The sequence below is a fragment of the Coptis chinensis genome, chromosome 4, assembly GCF_015680905.1.
Source record: "Coptis chinensis isolate HL-2020 chromosome 4, ASM1568090v1, whole genome shotgun sequence".
Taxonomy (NCBI): Eukaryota; Viridiplantae; Streptophyta; class Magnoliopsida; order Ranunculales; family Ranunculaceae; genus Coptis; species Coptis chinensis.
The window spans coordinates 16,647,957-16,668,543 of NC_141459.1; the positions used below are offsets into that span (position 1 = coordinate 16,647,957).

The 20,587-nt window shown below is 38.7% G+C and overlaps 3 protein-coding genes and 1 long non-coding RNA gene across 4 annotated transcripts; 2 read left to right on the top strand and 2 right to left on the bottom strand.

Annotated features, from left to right (window-relative positions):
* Positions 1-209: 209 nt before the first annotated feature.
* Positions 210-1,683, bottom strand: LOC147502205 (F-box protein AUF2-like). Its single transcript, XM_086607130.1, has one exon. It carries the CDS (start codon positions 1,581-1,583, stop codon positions 573-575), a length of 1,011 nt encoding a protein of 336 aa, XP_086463256.1. The 5' UTR covers positions 1,584-1,683; the 3' UTR covers positions 210-572.
* Positions 1,684-4,301: 2,618 nt separating this feature from the next.
* On the top strand, positions 4,302-11,834 carry LOC147502206 (uncharacterized). The gene is made up of 4 exons (XR_015219947.1): positions 4,302-4,663; positions 10,992-11,016; positions 11,159-11,230; positions 11,327-11,834. It is a non-coding gene; the product is annotated as an uncharacterized LOC147502206 (long non-coding RNA).
* Positions 11,835-16,070: 4,236 nt separating this feature from the next.
* LOC147502207 (NDR1/HIN1-like protein 13) lies at positions 16,071-17,239 on the top strand. The gene has a single exon (XM_086603860.1). It carries the CDS (start codon positions 16,223-16,225, stop codon positions 17,069-17,071), a length of 849 nt encoding a protein of 282 aa, XP_086459986.1. The 5' UTR covers positions 16,071-16,222; the 3' UTR covers positions 17,072-17,239.
* Positions 17,240-18,176: 937 nt separating this feature from the next.
* LOC147502208 (uncharacterized) lies at positions 18,177-19,655 on the bottom strand. The gene is made up of 2 exons (XM_086604479.1): positions 18,498-19,655; positions 18,177-18,398 (listed from the first exon to the last, which is right to left on the bottom strand). Exons 1-2 carry the CDS (start codon positions 19,653-19,655, stop codon positions 18,177-18,179), a joined length of 1,380 nt encoding a protein of 459 aa, XP_086460605.1.
* Between the last annotated feature and the right edge of the window lie 932 nt (positions 19,656-20,587).

The window sequence follows — 20,587 nt, forward strand, 5'->3', positions numbered from 1 at the left end:
CTTTTGGCAGTGTTCATCCACATTTGGTGTTAAGGCCTATCAAGTGCTACTTGTAATCTCACAAGGTGTGCATTCCACATAATAATGCAAAGAGACTCTAATGCAAAACAGACGCAATACTTGCTCCGTAAAGAATATAAAATAGCGTTAGAAACCGATACTAAAATGCTTCAACAAGCTGGAAAAATAACTAAGATAGCTTACAAATATTTTGTTTGAACCAAAGTCCACACTTTCATAAACACATCTTACCAAATCACAATAAACAAAAGCATGATCTTTTAGAATAACTCAAATACAGCAAACTAAAGAAAAACAAATACAGGATCTCTCTCTACTTCTTTACAACAAATCCCACTTGGTTTTCAAGAACAAGAAGAAGAAAAAAAAATAATGCCCCACTTGAACATGAAGAAAGCAAGAAAAGTAGAAAACTATACAATTATACACACGAGACTGGTCGTAGTTTGGAATCTGCCGTATGACTTTACCCCTCTATACACAATGCCGTTTCTAAGTTTCTTACCGACCAAGAGACGAGCACAACTCTTCACCTTGAGAAAGACAATTGGCTAAAATGAATTCATCTCCAATAGATAACTTGGTTTCTTCAAAAGTGCACCCACTACCTCCCCAAAAACTCCTTCAAACACACCCAAAGCCATACCATTATCCTCCACTTGCTCTTCATTGTCATTTTTCATTACCTCATTTCCATTGGTGGGTTTAATTACAACCAACGTCGCACCCGTTACTCGCACCCCACAAGGAAGATCAATTCTAGCCGCGTGTCTCATTCTCATTCGCATAGCTGGCACTGTAGTTCTATTTCTCCACCCCACTGTCCTAACATTTCCCTCTCCCTCACTTTCTCTAAACTCACCCAATCCTTGTTTATTCATAACCACTGTTCCTTCACCTTCTCTATCTCTTAACACCAAATCTTCAATTTGTTTATGTTCTCTAATCACTTCTCTTAACAAATAATGCCTTGTTGATGCCGCAATTAACGCACTAATCGTCCACACAACTCTTAACTTCAATCCACTATTACCTTCCATATCATCTCCATTACTCTGCACACAATCTTCACCTTTCACTTCATCAATAGAACGAATAGCGAGTATAACACAAGTTTCCAAACTCTTTCCAAACTCAGCTTTCCATCTCAATACAATCCCTTTTTCTAACCGTAAATCACCAGACGGTAACTCAATTTCTAAACGTTTTATTTTCTCGAAATCTCTAAGTATTTCAGATGGTGAGCTTTGATTTCTAGGTGGAAATGATGAATTATATCGTTGTTTCGGTGATATAAGATCATGTAAAGATTGTAAAAGTGATTTGAGTACATGAAGTAGAATTGAGTCACCTGTTTCGCTAGAAACCACGCAGTCAACTTTAACGAGTATGTTTTCAGCTTGTAGAACTAATAAGTTGAATCGTTTTGTAACGGATCGGCAACGAGTTAAGGATTTTATATCAGAGAGTTTGTTGAAGATTAAAAGGATTATGTCGTCTGGGATTTGATCAAAGCCGTCGGAGAGGTGATGGGATTCGAAGTCATCGAAGGTGTTATGCATTTTGGGTTTTGGAGTATGAGAAGAAATTAAGGAATGGTTTTCAGCTTTAAGTATGATGGCTTTATAGATGGAGAATACTTTTTCAATTTTGTTGGAGAGAATAGCAGATTAAGTAGGATAAATATTTTGCTAATACAGCTCTGAGCTCCACAGTGCTCACAGGCACGACATCTGTCAAAAAAATCAATAAAATATTAAAATAGGATGATGATATCCACACTCACTATATTCCTTACTAAACGTGCACTAAACCCACCAAGCCAAAGAATTTGCACCCACTTTATCACTATACCCACAATATTTTCAAAAATCAGCCCACAAGTCTTCTCAATTAAGAGTAATAAAACCCCAAATGAAAACCAAGATAGACAAATCAAAGATATTCTTTCTCCAATTTTGTTAAATTAAGGTAATAGTAGAATAATTGGAGTGGCGTTCCATCATTTGCTTTTACTTTTTATTCTTATAGAAAACGGGTTTAATTCTTCAACAACAACAATAACCCATACAATGTTTGGTTGATAAAACATAACTACTAATCTTGATGAAAATCACCAAAGAAGACAATTACTTGCTCAACGACTTCCAAGAACTCAATTTATCAAACAAAACAATAACCCATTTACACAAAATTAACTCATTACATTATTCATTAATTATAAACTTCATATTATGATGAATATTTGATTAGATTGAAAGTTATATCAAATTCTAATCATATATAGTTGTTATCTTTGTTAGCATCAAAAAGACCCCTTGCTTGAAAAATTAAAACGTGAGATGAGGTGATTAGTGAATAGACGCGGGTGTGATCAACAATATACGGGGGCAATCTTCTATTCTTGTCCAAACAAAACAAACAATTTAAGTGGGTTGTACTGTAAGAGGAGGAGAGGCATCAATTTCTCTCTCCTCCTTTTACAGTTTTACCCGTGTACCCTTGAGTAGTGCTACACGGACCTATTTTTTAGACTTACTATTGTGATTCACTATTTGAATTTGCATTACAATACACACGGACACGTATCTCTATGTAAATCAATGGTTATCATTAGTAGGTCGATTAAGTAGGTCAAAATAGTAAGTCAGTGTATCATTATTGTGTTCCCTCCTCTCTCTCTCTCTCTTCCTCTTTCTTTTCACCTAATGTTTCCGATCGATTGAATTTTGACCGACCAATAAATCTTGCTATCTGAAATTTCTTACAAGACCAATGATTCTCATTGGTAAGAAGATAGCTGAGAAACAATTCCTTACTCGACTCCTCACTTAGAGATCCCACTGTCAACACCATTGTGATGACTTGCATTTAGAATTATATGTGGAAAATGGAACAAAAGTCACTTAAGTATTCATGAAAACAATTGAAGCAACTTATGTAGCACGTAACTTCTATTGTTCGGTTAATACCGATAACAATCGATCTCCACTACACAGATAACTTGTATTATAAAATACTACTACTCCAGACAAATTCTATTCAATACAACCTAGCTAGCATGCTCAACTCTTTAAACAACTATCAACAATAAATAATAATGTAAAGAAAAGAACAAGCATACCACAACACAAAGATATACAGTGGTTAGACCAATGGTGCCTACTTCCACAAGAGCTAATCCTTTTATAACGTGGGAAGGAAGATTACAATCACTCCTCTCAAATCTCTCCACTTTACTAGGTCACTCCTCTCTCTTTACAGGCTTTTCTCTCTGCAAATGTTTTCTTTCAATTTTGATAGCTCTCAAAATTGGGTTTCTACGCAAGACTTAGGTTTTCCAAAATAATGTTTATGTTTATATACTGCCCTTTCAAATTTGTGGTTACTGTAGTGAATTAGAATGCAAATATAGGCATGGGCACGGGCGTGCTCTCGGCAAGACCAATTCCGAGTGCGCGCGCCCTCAACAACTTGTTCGTGACTTCCAATACCAAGGGCGCGGGAGTGCCTTAAGTTTAACCCAATCTGAACACGCGCACGGTCAGACCTCTTCACGCAAATATTTACTGATTTTCTCCTTCTTCCTCATGTGAGGGATGATAACTCCAACATCTATCACCTAGAAATGCATAACTTAAAGATGTAATGATATTTTTGCAAAAAAGAAAAGAAAATATGTATTGATACAAAAGGTTGGTTAGTAAATTTTAGAAAACCAACCAATTAAATTCTCTTATAGTTCTTTTGCATACTGAAACTGCATGGTCTAATAATTGGGTGATTGGTGGCGGCTTAGTACAACAGGAAAAGAAGAACAAGGCATTTGAGCATAAAAAACAAATACCTACTTGAATGTCTTATACAAGCAGCAACCAAATCATTCTTAACCACAAATCAAAAGAACTATAATTACAAATAGCATTACGTAACAATTGGTTGAACTCATAGTTCGTGATTCCGAACGAAACTTCAGAATCCCGTCTAAAATTTCAATTTTTCAAAGAACCGGAATTTCAAATATAGAGTCGAAATATTTGAAATTCTGAAATCATTTGAAATTCCAAATCTGATAAGGGTTGAAATTTAATAAATTTCAATTTTTGAATTTATCGGAATTCCCAAAATTCTGAAATTAGTTGAACTATAATTACCAACCATAGACTCCAACTCACTATGGGCACCTTCTATTTTGTGTTCGGCAGAACCCAAAAAATATATAGATATTACAAATTTGTCATTGTCCTAAAAAAATATGTTTATTTGTGTTGGGTACCCCCAACTACATAAAGAATAACTTATTGCAACCTCTTATTGCCATTACCCTCAAAGACTCCACTTCTTTGCCTTCTCAAAAACAACAACAACAACATCTGAATTCTAAATTCTCATCTCTACAAGTGTTTGTGTCCATCATCCATTGTTAATTTGTTATTATAGCTGACTTTGAATTTTACAGTCCTGGTGAAACTACCATTCTTGTCCCCAATGTGACTTTTAACCATGAAGGATGGGAGCCAGTTTTTTGTTTTCCATCCAATAATTGACATATCTGATGCGGTAATGCTTTTCTTCTTTTATATTATGATTTGTTACCCTCAATTTGCAGAGTGGAGCAAAATATTGTATGGCTGTCGTCAATGTTAGGACCTGGGTACACCCGCCAGGCCTGGGCCTCCGCGCCCATGGGATAACTAGTACCGATATTGTCCCCCACTTAACCACCCATTGGGCTTGGGCCACATCTTGGCCATGGGTGTGGGGTTTTATCTTAAAAGGCCTCGGTACTAGTTAGTGATCTTCCCACTTTATCAACCCATGATGAACTCTTTTCTTGTTCAATGTGGGACTATTCCTTTCGGTCCACACACTCTAACAATCTCCACCTTGGACCGAACTCCAAGGGAGTACATTCGTTCATCGTCGATCACGATCCAATGCCAGAGCTCTGTGTCTGGGCCTCTAAGGGAGGGGGCTTTTTCAACCTCAACCCACCTCGGATTCCATGTTGCTACTCCACCTCGAACATCATTCCATGTTGCTAGATCCAACTCGAGTTACACCCTCTCGAATCTCTACAACATCCAGAGGCACCAATCTTCGATGTAATCAGGGCACGCCGTTAAGCAACTCCACTGAGTTCAGTTGCGGCGCTTCGGCTTGAATGATTTTTGTCTCTGATTCTCTGCATGATCAGTGCCTTTTTGTCCCTGCCGAACCATCGGCTCTGATACCAGTTGTTAGGACCTGGGTACACCCGCCAGGCCTGGGCCTCCGCCCATTGGGATAACTAGTACCGATATTGTCCCCCACTTAACCACCCATTGGGCTTGGGCCACATCTTGGCCATGGGTGTGGGGTTTTATCTTAAAAGGCCACGGTACTAGTTAGTGATCTTCCCACTTTATCAACCCATGATGAACTCCTTTCTTGTTCAATGTGGGACTATTCCTTTCGGTCCACACACTCTAACAATCTCCACACTTCCTCTGGAATCTTAATCTAGAAGGTCACACCTCAATCTAGCTACTTTCTATCCCAAATAATTTCAACTTGGAGATCACACCAAGGAAATCACCCACCCAAGACTTTGGTAGTTATCACAACAACCTCAACCAAGCAAAACCACTACTGTATCATCACAATTCATAGCAACAATAATAATGGAAGTAAATATGCAAAGAGACACAAAGATTTAGGTGGTTCGGTAAATGTTACCTACATCCACACACAAGAGCCGAGTTTCCTTTATAACAAAGATTGGAGAGTTTACAAGAGATCAAGAATCAATAAGAAGAGGCCTCACTCAAACCCTAGCTCAATAGAGCTCCCACAATCCCCTAGAAATGAATCTCTCAAAATTCTACTTCAAAACCCTAATCTATTTCCTTTATATATGTGTACATAGACAAAGGGGAAGTAAAATGGGCTTGGGCGCAATTGAGCACGAAAGCGAGCGCTTATGGGTGAGCCTTGCCCTCTTTATTTGATCATGGCGGCCCCTCTTCATCGGATCATGAAGGCCAGCCTACAGGTGGCCTTGATCGCCCTCTTCATCAGGTTCAGGAGTCGAGGGTGGCATACGGACACACCGAGCAAAAGCTTCGGCGGTTCCAACACCCAACAATCTCCCACTTGGAACCTTCGAGATTCTTCATGCACATCACATCTCAATTGTAACAACTCAATCCAAATCCAATATACTAAAGAAACACTTTCGGCTCATCCATCATGGTCTTCAAGCAAAGAAGACCCACCGGGTTGAACACAACTTCAACTTCTCGATGAGGCACGGTCTTGGTCAACATATCCGCCCGGGTTCTCACTCCCTCGGATCTTCTCAAGTGCCAAAACCTCATCCTCCAACAGATCGGATAAAATGATACCGAGGAGACCAATGTGCTTGGTCCGAATGAAAGGCGGAATTCTTGGCAAGATGTATAGCACTCACCGTCACTATGTAACACACTTCTCTCTTTGCTTCATCCCAAGCTCTTCCATCAATCCACAGAACGGATCATCTCTTTGCTTGCCTCCTCGACCACATACTCTGCTTACGTGGTAGACAAAGCAACAATCTTAAATGAATCGAGAAATCCAACTTCATCGCGGTAGCACCCACCGTAAAAGACATAACCGGTAGTGCTTCTTCTGCGATCTACTTCTCCTGCAAAATCGGCATCCACATACCCTTGCAGGTTCACAACACCCCTTCCATAACATAGACATTTCCCTGTAGTACCTCTCAGATATCTCAATATCCACTTCACGACTTCCCAATGTTGCTTGCCAGGATTAGACATAAATCTACTGACAGCTCCTACTGCTTGGGCTATATCCGGACGTGTGCAAACCATGGCATACATAAGACTTCCAATGGCGGTATGGTACCTTAGCCATGAAGTTTCTTTCCTCAACGATCTTGGGAGAGTGTTCCTTGGACAACTTGAAGTGAATCGCCAAAGGTGTGCAAACCGGGTTTCGCGACTACCCATCTTGAACCTCTTCAATACCTTCTCAATATACTTTCGGCTGAGACAACTCGAATACCTTTACGCCTATCTCTTCGATCCTCATCCCTAGAATCTGTTTTTGCACCCAAGTCCTTCATAGAGAACTCACTTGCTAACTTCTCTTTCAATCTCCCAATTTCGACATATCGAACTTCATACTAACATATCATCAACATATAGCAACAGGATGACGTAGGCTGGAGTCGAACCTCTTGAAGTAGCAACAATGGTCAGCGTTGCACTTATAGTAGCCATTTCCTTGCATGAAGTTATCAAACTTCCTGTACCACTGCCTAGGGGCTTGTTTCAAACCATACAAGCTCTTTCTGAGCCTGCATACCATATTCTCTTTACCGCTTCTTGATGAAACCCTCCGGTTCTTTGCATATAAATTTCCTCAACTAGGTCACCATGGAGGAAGGCGGTTTAACATCCAACCGCCAAGATATAAATCTTCCGCTGCAACAATACTTTCAACACCGATCGAATAGTATTCGGTTTCACCACCACGGGAGAATATCTCTGTGAAGTCAATGCCTGCTTTCTGCTGAAAACCCTTGACTACTAGCCTTGCCTTGTATCTCTGGGAACCATCATGTTCCTCTTTGACTCTAAACACCCATTTGTTCTGTAGAGCCTTCTTGCCCATGGGTAGTTTGGCTAACTCCCACGTGCCACAAGAGATGAGGGACTTCATCTCATCTTGCATAGCAAGCTCCCACTTGCTTGCATCACTCACCTCCAATGCTTCATCATAGCATTGAGGCTCGCCACCATCAGTAAGTAGCAAGTAATTCACATAGGTGGAGGGGGATATCTCGAACTTCGGTACATGTGGCTGGATGTCTTCCTTGGGGGCACGAGGTGGAGATGGACTTCGGTGGTGTAGTATCCTCATTATTCTCTGAGTCACTACTACTGTCATCCTCTGACTGTGGGGCTCCCACTATACCACGACTTACATCGAAGTCTTCCAACTCAACATACTCTGTGCCGCTCTCTGTACCCGATTCCTTGGTTTGTGCTTCATCTCTGTCCTTGTACATCACCTTCTCATTAAACACAACATCTCTACTACTAATGATTTTCCGATTTTGATCATCCCAAAAGCGATACCCAAAATCATCACCGCCATAGCCAATGAAGGTGCACTTTAGTGACTTAGCATCAAGCTTGCTTCTAGCTTGGTCACTAATGTGGACATAGGACACACAACCAAACACCTTCAAATGGGAAAGGTTCACATCCTTCCCGCTCCACACACTTCCTCCCGGAATCTTAAAATCCAAAGGCACCGATGGTCCTCTCTTGATCGGGTAAGGCTTGTGCTAACACTTTCTGCCCGAGGCTGCTTGGGCAAGCCTCGCTAGTGTACGATACACCTAGCTCTCTCTCGTTGTTCTATTCATCCGCTCTGCAACCCCATTCTGGCGAGGTGTCCCCGGCAAAGTCTTTTCCATCTTGATGCCAATGTCGAGACAGATCAAGATTCTTAAAACCCGAATCTTCATACTCTCCACCGTTGTCGGATCTCCGGCTTCTTTACTTTCAAGCTTGTCTCATTCTCAACCATGGCCTTCCAAGTCTTGAACACTTCAAATACTTCGACTTGTGTCTCAAGAAATAGACCCACACCTTCCTAGTATGGTCATCAATGAAAGTCACAAAATATGACTTTCCGCCAAGTGAAGAGACATTAGGCGGCCCCGGACATCTGTATGAATCAACTCAAGTCTTCTAGCTTTCTGAGGTCGACCCATTCTCCGAAAACTCACCCTTCGCTTTCCAAATACCACGGTTCTCCACGAAGTCAATTTCAAATCGACCGTAACTTTGGGAGTTTACCGGAAGAGTGAAGGATTTTCATTCCTTTCTCACTCATGTGACCAAGTCTCTGCGTGCCAAACATTCGGATCCTCTTTGCCATGTGCCCGCGGCAAATCGACTCACAACCATGTGCGGTCATGTAGAGAGTACCATCTTTCTTACCATTTGCAACAATCAATGAACCCTTCGAGACCTTCCAAGTATCACCGGTAAAGATCGTAACAAATCCTTCACTTGCCAATTGCCCCACGAAAATCAAATTCTTCCTCCTCAATCCGGGCGTGTCCGGCGTCCCTCAATAACCATGACGAGCCATTCATCTTGATATGCACGCCACCCTTTGCCTACAATGTCACAAGGTTGGTCATCACCGAAAGACCGTTCAAAGGTCACCTTCGTTGTAGTTCTCAAGAACTCTCGATGTGAGGTAGCATGGAAAGATCTTGGCGGAATCAAGTACCCAAGACTCCTTCTTGTGCTCCATCGAACATATCAAAGCGTCATCTACCATCTCAACAACATTAGCTTCTTGATTCTTTTTCTTGTTCTTATTAATGTTGTTGTTGTTTCTTGGTGCGGGCAATTGGGGCTATAGTGGCGGGGCCTACCACAATTATAGCACACCACTTCACTTATGTCTCGAGGTTTGTGTTCAACGCTTTGCAATTGGGAGGCTTGAGATTTCGATCTCCCCTCCACTTTTCTTACTACGACTCTGTTTGACTTTCTTCCCTTCCCTTTCGATTGCTTTCGATGCCGACCACGAAGTTGATCCCAAGATGACGGACAATCCCGTCTCCGGTTTCCTCGGTTAGTACCATACTAACAACGTGCTCAAACTTCAACTTGGTCATTCCAGCGAACACTAATAGCGCCATAGTCGCCTTCCAACTTGGAGGCAATTGTCCAAGTATCGCCAAAGCTAGCACCTCATCACTAAATGTAATCTCAACCGACTCCAATTGGTCCTTAGTTTGGTTGAATTCATTTAGGTGATCATGAAGGAGGTCCCCTCCAACATTTTCATACTAAATAGCTTGGTGATCAAATAGACTTTGTTCAAGCGTCGAGGGTTGTTCATACATCGTAGTAAGTGCCTCCATGAGAGACTTCGCCGTCTTCTCAGTCTTAATATTGAAGGCTACCGACTTCGAAAGACTCAATCGGATTGTGGCCAAGGCCTTTCTATCTTGCAAATCCCATTTATCTTGCGGAATCTCATCGGGCTTCTCACATATCAATGTTTCCATCAAATCCTTTTGATAGAGTACGTCCTCGATTTGCATCTTCCAATAGCCGAAGTTTGTTCTGTCAAACTTCTCTATCTTGTAGCTTTCCTTTTCGGTCGTCATGACTTTACTGAATCAAAAAACTTACGGTGGAGTACCTCTCAGAGAACTTTCCTCAAACACCCTGTAGCTCTGACACAGTCCTGAAGCTCTGATACCACTTGTTGGGAGATTTCACTAGAAGGTCACACCTCAATCTAGCTACTTTCTATCCCAAATGATTTCAACTTGGAGATCACACCAAGGAAATCACCCACCCAAGACTTTGGTAGTTATCACAACAACCTCAACCAAGCAAAACCACTACTGTATCATCACAATTCATAGCAACAATAATAATGGAAGTAAATATGCAAAGAGACACAAAGATTTAGGTGGTTCGGTAAATGTTACCTACATCCACACACAAGAGCCGAGTTTCCTTTATAACAAAGATTGGAGAGTTTACAAGAGATCAAGAATCAATAAGAAGAGGCCTCACTCAAACCCTAGCTCGATAGAGCTCCCACAATCCCTAGAAATGAATCTCTCAAAATTCTACTTCAAAACCCTAATCTATTTCCTTTATATATGTGTACATAGACAAAGGGGAAGTAAAATGGGCTTGGGCGCAATTTGAGCACGAAGCCAGCGCGCGCTATGGGTGGTGGCCTTGGCCCTTTTATTTGATCATGGCGAAGGCTGCGTCTGTAGGTAGGTGGCGGCCCTCTTCATCGGATCATGGCCTAGAAGGCGCTACAGTAGGTGGCCTGCGATCGCCCTCTTCATCAGGTTCAGGAGTCGAGGGTGGCATACGGACACCGGAGCAAAGCTCGACGGTTCCAACAGCCCAACAGTCAAGAGTCCAGATGTGAATATTATTGGACGTAAGTATTTTTGTTTGAATTAACTGTTTTTTTATCATCACAAACTGATGCATTATCGGAAGTCTAGATGCCTTTAGGATATGTTATTCTGGTATTTGTGGTTTATATACATAGTAGCTCACATGACGAATTTTTCATGCAGAGAACTTCATGACTGCCTACAATATAATCTTCGATCGTGAGAAGTTAGTTTTGGGTTGGGAGAAGTCTAGTTGTGAGTATCTTAGCATATTTTTCATTTGTGCTCCGCTATCTTAAATATGCAACGTTTTTGGGAATCATGACATGAGAATTTCTCTACAAATGTCAGGTTATAATATCCAGGACTCCAGTTCTCCACCAATAAAATCTCCAAACTCCACTGTTGTACCCCCAGACTACCGCTGAACCTCGTGATATTGCTCCAGGTCTCACAAAAGGAACTGGGAATGGTTCTCTGAATTTAGGGGCACCACGTTCGGTTGGCTTATGGTCTCACTTCAGTGCTATTGGATGTGTTATGTTTGCTCTGTTTCTTCCCTTCGCAGGCGTTTGAAATTTTTACTCAGGATACTTGTGCAGCGCACCGCGGTATCTTGAAAGATAGAACCATATAGTAATTTGTACTGAAAGAATTTTGGCGAAAAGCTAATTTCAAAATAGATTGTGCGTAGAAAATATTGTTGGTATAAGAGAGCGTGGGAGAATACTTGCTGGTGAAAAAAATTGGGAAAAAGTTCATCCCAAATAGATTGTGCGTAGAAATATTTGGTCGATACAATATTTCATTTCCGTATAAATATTTGGTCGATACAATATACAATATTTCATAAATTCAATTCGATTTGGTCGATACAATATACAATATACACTACTTTCACACTATTTCAATTTTAATAGATTAGGGGTAGTTGGCCGGAATTCAATTCGATTGGTCGGAAATAGTGTGAAAGTAAATCATTAAGGTAAATGGAATAGAGTGAGAAAGGGAAAGGAACGTCCAAACGTGGGTAAAAGAAGGAGAGAGAGAAAGAGAGTGTTTTAATGTTTTGTTGATTTTTCTTGGACAAGTGCCGTGGCTGCTGTGAGCACTGTGAAGCTCAGATATGTGAACAAAATATTTTTCATTAAGTAGGGGATAAAAAAAAAGTTTAAGATATTAAAATTTATGAGAGTTGACTGCTGACCTTGATGATGATGATCCACGCTTTTGCCAAATGTGGACTCCAAAGTTTTACACGTTGGACGGTACAATATTTATCTATGTGGAGTTTTATAATGAGGAAATTATATTATGCAACGCCTTTTGGAACGAGAGTTTGATTGTCGAAAATTAAGGACGCCGGTACTCGCACCTCACTTTATGGGATTGGCACCTCTTTGGCAAAAAGTAAAACAATAATAGTTATTTTTTATATATCTTTTTACACCTCACATGCTCGATAGTTCTACGGTATCGGGTTGCTGCGAGATCGCACAATCCATGGAATCGGGTTGTCACGAGATCCAATATCCCACGGTAGGGAGTTGCTGTGGAACAATTTTTTTGTGTTTTTGTGTGTTTTTTTTTTTTTTTTTTTTTTTTTTTTTTTTTTTTTTTCACTTCAAATTTTGCGTATTTAACACACACGACATATGGATACCTCATTTTATTTTTTAAAGTTTATTTATACACTCCAAGAACAACACCAAAACCATGACAAAAAAATATATGCAATCGAGGCATAATTTTGCTATATCGCAGCAAATATTTTCATATGCTATAAGAAAAACTTGTGATCAAATTAATAAAGAAAAGTTGATAATTAACACAAATAAAAACTCTATTTTAGTGAACACAACAATCTCGCGGCAATTAACTTTTTTTACAGTGGCTATTAAAAAAAAATTAAATAAAAAAAGACCCACAACAATCACCTTCCGTTGAATATGGGATCTCGTGGCAACCTGATGCCGTGGATTGTGTGATATTGCGACAACTTCTTACCGTGATTATTTTTTTATGTGATTAATAGAAGGGTGTCAGTACTTTTGAATTGGTCAAAGGGGTGCCAATTCCATAAAGTGGAGTGTCAATACCGCGACCAAAAATTAATTCTTATGCTGTGCTAAACTAAGAAATGAGGCTATGAAAGGACTAGGGCAATGTTCATTATTCCGAACGGAATATCGGAATTCCGCCTAATATTTTGGTTTTTCAAAAAATCAAAATATTAATAATTTTGAAATTTGTCAAAATTCTAAATATAATATGGATCAAAATATTATGAATTTCGGTTTTTGAATTTGTCGGAATTCCGATAATTCCAAAATCCCAAACTATGGGACTAGGTACATAGTTTACTGAAAAAAAAAATCCTAGAAAGAGGACAATAATTTTTTATGAAAAGAATAAATGGCATTGGCTGCAAAGGTTTCACTGCATATGCATCTTCACTGTTAAGAATTTGGCTGTGGAACTAGCAAACTACATACCAGTCCTGTGAATCAATCTCATTTCACATTTGCTCTATAGCTAAATTCAATTCTAAGATTCGGAAAATTTGTTTTCCTTGGTCTTATTCTTTCCATATGGATGATGCTTTGGAAGTGCTGATTTATTATACCCACACAACCTATTTGTTTTCTTGTCTAGGACCGTTGTTTTCGTGCTCTTAGCGTGCCGTTTAATTTTATGTTTTAAGAGTTAGAAGAATGAGTTAAATATTCAATATATGTCGTGAGCTAACATGTTTCAATATATTATTATTGAGAGCATCCCAAAATGTGCATCTTACTATCTTATCTGTAATCATGTCGTGTAAATTGTGATATGGATAATCTAAATTTTTTTTAGTAGAAAATCGACTTGGTTTTCATCTGCTGTGGGAGGAAAGATAAAAGACCTACGGATAACCTAAGTTCAGTGATTCAGCCACACATTCAACAAATTTTAAATTTCATTTTGCATCGGAAGATTGTGTACCCTTACCCGCGATGGCTCAAAACAAGAATACCACAGAAACAGCTAGTGCATGATTAACAATTATACAGATCGAAAACAGCTATTAAATGTTGCCAAAGCAAATGATTGACGATCAGAGAACAAAATAAGTATGACAGAACTTTTATTGATAAATTTGTTCCCAAGCCGAAGTGGTCTATACTCCTTTGTATCCTGTTATTGAGCACCCCAAAGATTTAATGTCTTTCTCTTTCGTATTTTAACAAAAGATATCACGTACTTGTCCTTCATATAAACGCCAAAAAGAGGTTTATTGTGTTAAGTTTTTTATTTATTATTATTATCATTATTTTCATAAGTAATTGTGTTAAGTAATAGGTTGTATTTTTATTAAAAAAACTAGCTAGTAATGTAGTACTGATTAATATTTATTTTCTTTACCGAAAAAAAAAGATTAATATTCATTTTCATCAAATTGTGCAGCTGTGCAAATCAGAAGATTCTTATTTCTCAAGGAGATCATTCTCTCATTCAATTAGTGCGCAATTTGTAATTCAAATAGAGATTTGTATTATCTTGAGATTCCCATGTGGCTTATAAAACTAAAACGTCTGACGAGGCATCTATAGTAGTAAAAAGAGAAACTTCTCTATTTCTGAAACTCCTACCTCCATCTTTTCTCATTTGCTTTGGCAGCTCCAATCTCCATTTTTCTATCCTATTCTACGCCATTGTCATGACCAATGAAAATCGTTGTGGCAAATAACGAAGAAGACGAAATGAAAAAGACAAAGTCGACTAAATTTGAATGCAACACTATCTATACAACTATTACTTTCATTACACAAAAATGATTACTACAAAAATATTGATATTGATCCTTGTACAAAAATTGAAGACCACCATCTCGATAACCACTTTAATTTCCTTCTTCATAAAACTAAAAGAATTGGATCTATACCACCATTTGTTTCGCATGTAAGGATACTATATGTTATGACCCACAATTTCAATCTCTTTTGGATCCTCACCTTCTTCCTATGTTTCCTTTTCTCCATTCTTTTTATCATGCGCCCTCTCTCTTATTCTTATATGTCCATCCATCCGTCCATCATTCTTATCATTTTACATTTTCGATTTCTTCCATATGGTCTTTTTTCACCTAATATCTTGTTTAGATGAGTCAATTAGGATTTCCCCCACTAGACGGGAAATTAGGGTCTCCTCTTCAAATACACAAAAAAAAAAAAACATTGTAAATCCAAATTAATTTTTTTTTTTTATTTTTTACTTGGGGTAGACCCTAATTTCCCCATCGGGTGAGGTTGGGAGGAGATCCTAATTTCCCCATCTATTGGGGGGGGGGCCTATTTGGCTCATCTAGTAGGAGATAATACTAGTTAATCCTATACTCATTAATTAAAGACCCGGGTTACCTTGGAGGCCCAATGCCCCAGTCATCTATCTCGGATCTATGGGTCTAAATAAGGTCGTAACACTAAATAAACAAAAAGTAATCATTTCGGATGATTGTTGATAAAATATCAGTTTCCAACTTACCATTGTTGCCAAAGATGTGAAAGACCAAAACTAAAACAGTGAACTTGTGGAACAGTTTCAAGTCATTGTTGCCTAGTTTTTTGGGTTGGCCCGCTTTATTTTTTAGGTTTGCTTCGTCAGATTTTCTTTTAGTCTGCATCCATAAGCTGTCCTTTTGAACGGTCATAAGCAAGGTGTGCTCTAATTCAAGGAGAGTGATCTCTCCTTATCTCAATTTTGCTTTTCTCAATTTTGGTCGGTTATTGAGCTTGACATTCATAAAAATATTAAATTATTTGAGGCCACTTGCTAATCAATCCATACAGAGAAGGATAGAATGTTATTGATCCACTAGGAAACATGTTTCTAAAAAAAAAAGTAGGAAAAAACAAGAAGACGAAAGGCGATTGATTGTTGAACTATGAACCCGTTCCATCATTGTGAAAAGTCTAATCAGGTTTAGTGTTCTGTGGACCTGTTCCATGCCTTATTCTGAAAAGTCTAATTAGGTTCTTAGGAGACTATTTGACCAAGTAAAAGGTGTCTAAGAATAGGGACTTTATTGAGCGATTGGTAGACTCCAGGTTGTCTCGACTCCAAACATGAGTTGTTCTCCTAACCCCCTCTGCCAAGGAACCCCATCTCCCCTGTCCATGCAACCTCTTCCCATGCAAGGGACTTCCTATTTTTCTCAATACCAGTGCCATCCTCTTTTCTTTCTTCATCACCCCTCCCCATCTTTCCATGGAGGAGCGGGTCTCCCCTCCCCCGAAAGCAAAATATGAACCCCCATTATTCCCCTCACCTTCAGTCTATGCAACCGATGAACCCCCATTGGCACCATTACCTAGAAGGTATGTGAAAGATGAACCCCAATTAGATGAAGGGAATGAATCACAGTTTCTACCAACACATGACAGTCAAGCAGGAACATATGTCGTTCAAGTACCTAGAGTTCAAATTTATCGTGTTCCACCCCCGGAGAATGCCATACTTGCTGAGCGCTACCGCAAGCCAACTCAAGAAAGACGCCTTTGTTCTTCATGTTTTACGAAGTGCTTCCTTTTAACCTTAATGATCGCCCTTGTACTGATTATTTGTGGAGCTATATTTTACCTCGTACTAAGGCCACAGAATCCGACATTTTCGATTGAGCGTGTCATCGTCAAAAACACGCATTCTAAACGTCAAAATCGCCTTGAGTTCTACATTACCTTGAAAGCGGATAATCCAAATGCTCAAATGAGTATTGACTATCAGATAGGTGGTAGTACCTCACTTTTCTATAAGAAGAAGGAAATTGCAGCAGGAGAGACTGCATCACTGCACCAGGACAGTAAGGAATTGAAAGATTTTGATTTAGTTCTCACTGGACCAAGCACCAAGTTGCCCAGTGAAATCGAAAAGAGCGTGAGCGGTCTAGGGAAGAATCGTAACATCCCGTTGTCTCTAACAGTGAGCATTCCAATGAAGTTGGAGCTTGGATTTATAAAATTGTGGAGCACGAAAATTGCTATTGAGTGTAATATGCAGGTCAATAGATTGTCAAAAGGTACACGTATTTTGGATCAGAAATGTGATGCTAAGGTATAATCTTAGAGGGTGTATTGGTGTTGGTGGTGGTACCCCTTTATTGTGAAGACTTTTTAAATTATTTTGTATTTTTTTTTCGTTTTTAGAAATTTACTTTGCTGTTTTTTGAACAACCGACGGATGAAACAAAAAATTAGATGAATTTACAATCTTTTAAATTTTCTTCGAGCCGGAAATGATATTATCTATGGGTGTCTTTAATAAGACCACCATCATCTTTTTCCTTTTCTATATTTTTTGTGCTACATTTTTCTGTTTCCACAAAATTTGTCATATAACAGAATTTCCTTTCAATAATGGGTAAAGCTGACATGGGGTTTGAGCATAAATTGCGACGGGGTAGAAGAATTTATTAGGCGAACCAGTGAGTCCGTTCCGCTGTACACAGTATATGAAGGGGCTTAAACTTAAGCCCAAGCGGAGCTCAAACTACTATTACAGCGCCAGACGTTTGGACGACCCATCAATGTAATTAAGACTTGAGAACTTATATGCTGCCTTCACCCATTTGGACAGCTATATTCTATATTCCCATAATGGCATAATCCCATGTCAAAGTTCTTTATAACATTCAAACGAATAGATTGATATTTGTAGGAGAAGGTTCATTATTTATGCATTGGTGAAGACTATGCGAATTATGGCTTGTCAGTATACTTCGTGTGATCATGGTAGAATGATCTATTTCCATGATTCCATCCATTCGTTGCACGAGTAATCTTGTATTTTATGTACCAATCGCAGTAAGTAGGGGTGGAATTTGAGCGGAGCCCAAACTGGACCGAGCAGTTCGGGCTTAGCTCAAGTTTGTTTATTTAATAAAATCAGGGGTGAAACAAGGATGTAATATCAAGGGGGCTAGTTTGAAGTTCATTTCTATGATATTTTTTTCTTAAGAGAACCAATCAAATCAAACCATTACATCCACTTCTTATATCAAACGAAACCACACGAATATCTATTTGAAATCATAATTAACTAACATTGTAAGCAAAAGAGTTGTCATTTTCATTATAACACTCAAAATGGACAAAAGAGTGAGTGTCGCTACTACAAACCTAGACAACTATAACAAATACATTTAAACAAAGTACAAAGTATCGCACTAGCGAAATTTTGCCTTACGTGACTTCTTAATAAATTCATCTACTATCTTATCTAAATCGACTTCTTCAGCAAACTCTCGTTCAATATAGATAGTCATACAATCGGCAAAAAATACATCTCCCATCTTGTTACGAAGTCGTGTTTTGACGATTTTCATAGCTGAAAATGCTCGTTCTGTAGTTGCCGTGAAAACAGGAAGTGTCAAGATAAAACGATCAATCTATCAATAAAAAAAATAGTGTTTTGATTTTTTTGTTTCAACTAATCCTTGATATAATTCGGAGATTGTAGATATTTTCTGAAAAAGAACATGATTAACCACATCAATCTTGTAATGTTGCAGTTGGCTTCTCAAAATATATATCTCCTGCTTAGTAAAGTCTTCACAATAAAAACAATCGGCGAGCTTGCAAATATCATAAATATCAAAAGACTTAAAAGCACCACTTGGATCCAAAGCTGAGCTAAGAAAAGGAAGCTTCATTGCTTCATCGGAAAATCTATTCTTTAACTCCAGTAACTGGTAATCTATTACAGCATTAAAAATATCGAAGTGGTAATGATGCTCAACTGTAATATAATCTCTCTGCTGACAAGAACGACCTGTACCGGCCATGTAACGAGCACCCATATTAAGCATATCAATGTTATATCTTTCGCAAAATGAAATCACATCTCTAAGGAAAGTGCCCCAACTTGATTCTCTTAGTTCTTGAAGAAGTGTTTTTGTACTTGAGACTAAACTGATAGTATTTAAGATGTCTTGAGACTTTTCTTGCAAAACTTGACACAATAAATTAGTGATTCCCATTATCTTGTGCAATAAATGCAAGAGAAAGACAAATTCAAAGTTTCTCATTACAATTAAAGCACATTTAACTTCCCCACGCATAGAGTTACTTGACCCATTCTCCATGACACTTTTAAGAACTGTACAAGTTGCACCAAACAACTCTATCAAGTTACTAACCAATTCAGAATGAGAACCCCATCGAGTATCTCCAGCTCGTTGCAAGGTGGACACTTGATTAGCTCCTCTTCCACTAATGATTTCACCACTAGCTACCAACTTATCAATCTCAATTTGTCGAGCCTCCTGTAACTCAATTTTACGCTTTGGCGAAACATGAAGATTAACTATAGAAGCCAACTTTGAGAAAAATAACCAAACATTTGACACATATTTAGAAGCCGCAACTAAGGCAAGTTGTAGACGATGTCCAAAGCAATGCATATAGTATGCATATGGACACTCCTTAAGAAACAATGTTTGCAATCCATTCCATTGACCACGCATATTGCTAGCACCATCATACCCCTGACCTCTCAGATTTGTAACAAACAAATTGTGACGAGCAAGGACATTGGATATAGCTTCTTTTAAAGTCAATGCACAAGTGTTTTTCATGTCGACAATGCCCAAAAACCGCTCTCTAACAAAACCACCACTATCAACAAATCTTATGACAATCGCCATTTGTTCTTTGTTTGAACTATCTTGTGCTTCATCGACAATGATACAAAATTTTGCATTACTAACTTCTTCACGAATCCACTTTCTCACTTTTTCAGCATATATATTCAAAAGTTAATTTTGAATTTTAGGTGAGGTATATTTGGCATTTCTCTGAGCCCCACCTATTAATTTAGCAACTTTTTCATTCAACAGCACTGCAAACTTCAACCGGGTATTCGTAAATTGAAACACGTAAACCCAGATCTTGTTCAAATGAAGAAGTCGCATCAACTTCTTGAAGCACAACACTTTGTACTTGAGGGGAATGCTCAACTTCGTTGATCACGACCGGTTGGACTTGAAGAGAAGGTTCACTTTCTTCTATCACAACCCTTTGGACTTTTGAAGGACGTTGCTCATTGCCATCAACTCTTGAAGTATCAAGATTAGGCATAAGAGTTTCATCACTTTCCGATGTAGCAGCTTTACACTTAAAAAACGATAATAGAGTTTTCTTTGGCGCTTTGTGTTGTGACATGGTAACATAAGATAGTAGATCATTATTAATAAATTGGTTCTATACATTAATATATACATACACTTCAAAGAAAAGAGATTGACTTACATAAAATCATTTGTTTTTTTCAATTTATTCTTCGAGTTCAAGTTCTAATGTAATAAACAAACACGAAATCATACAAGTATAAATAACTAGATGCTTGGTGTAATAGTGTAGACGTGTAGTAGACAGTAGTGTTATGATGTTGTAAGGTTATCCACAGCCCCACAAATCATATTTTTTTTCTATTCAACAAAGTCATACGACTATAAATTTAACCCCTAATAATAATAAAACTCATAATTGAACTAACGTCTAAGTGCTTTCAACAATTCCGCAATTCGACAATCAATGAATCAAGTGATCAACAGTGTGGAGTTGGTGCGCGCAATTC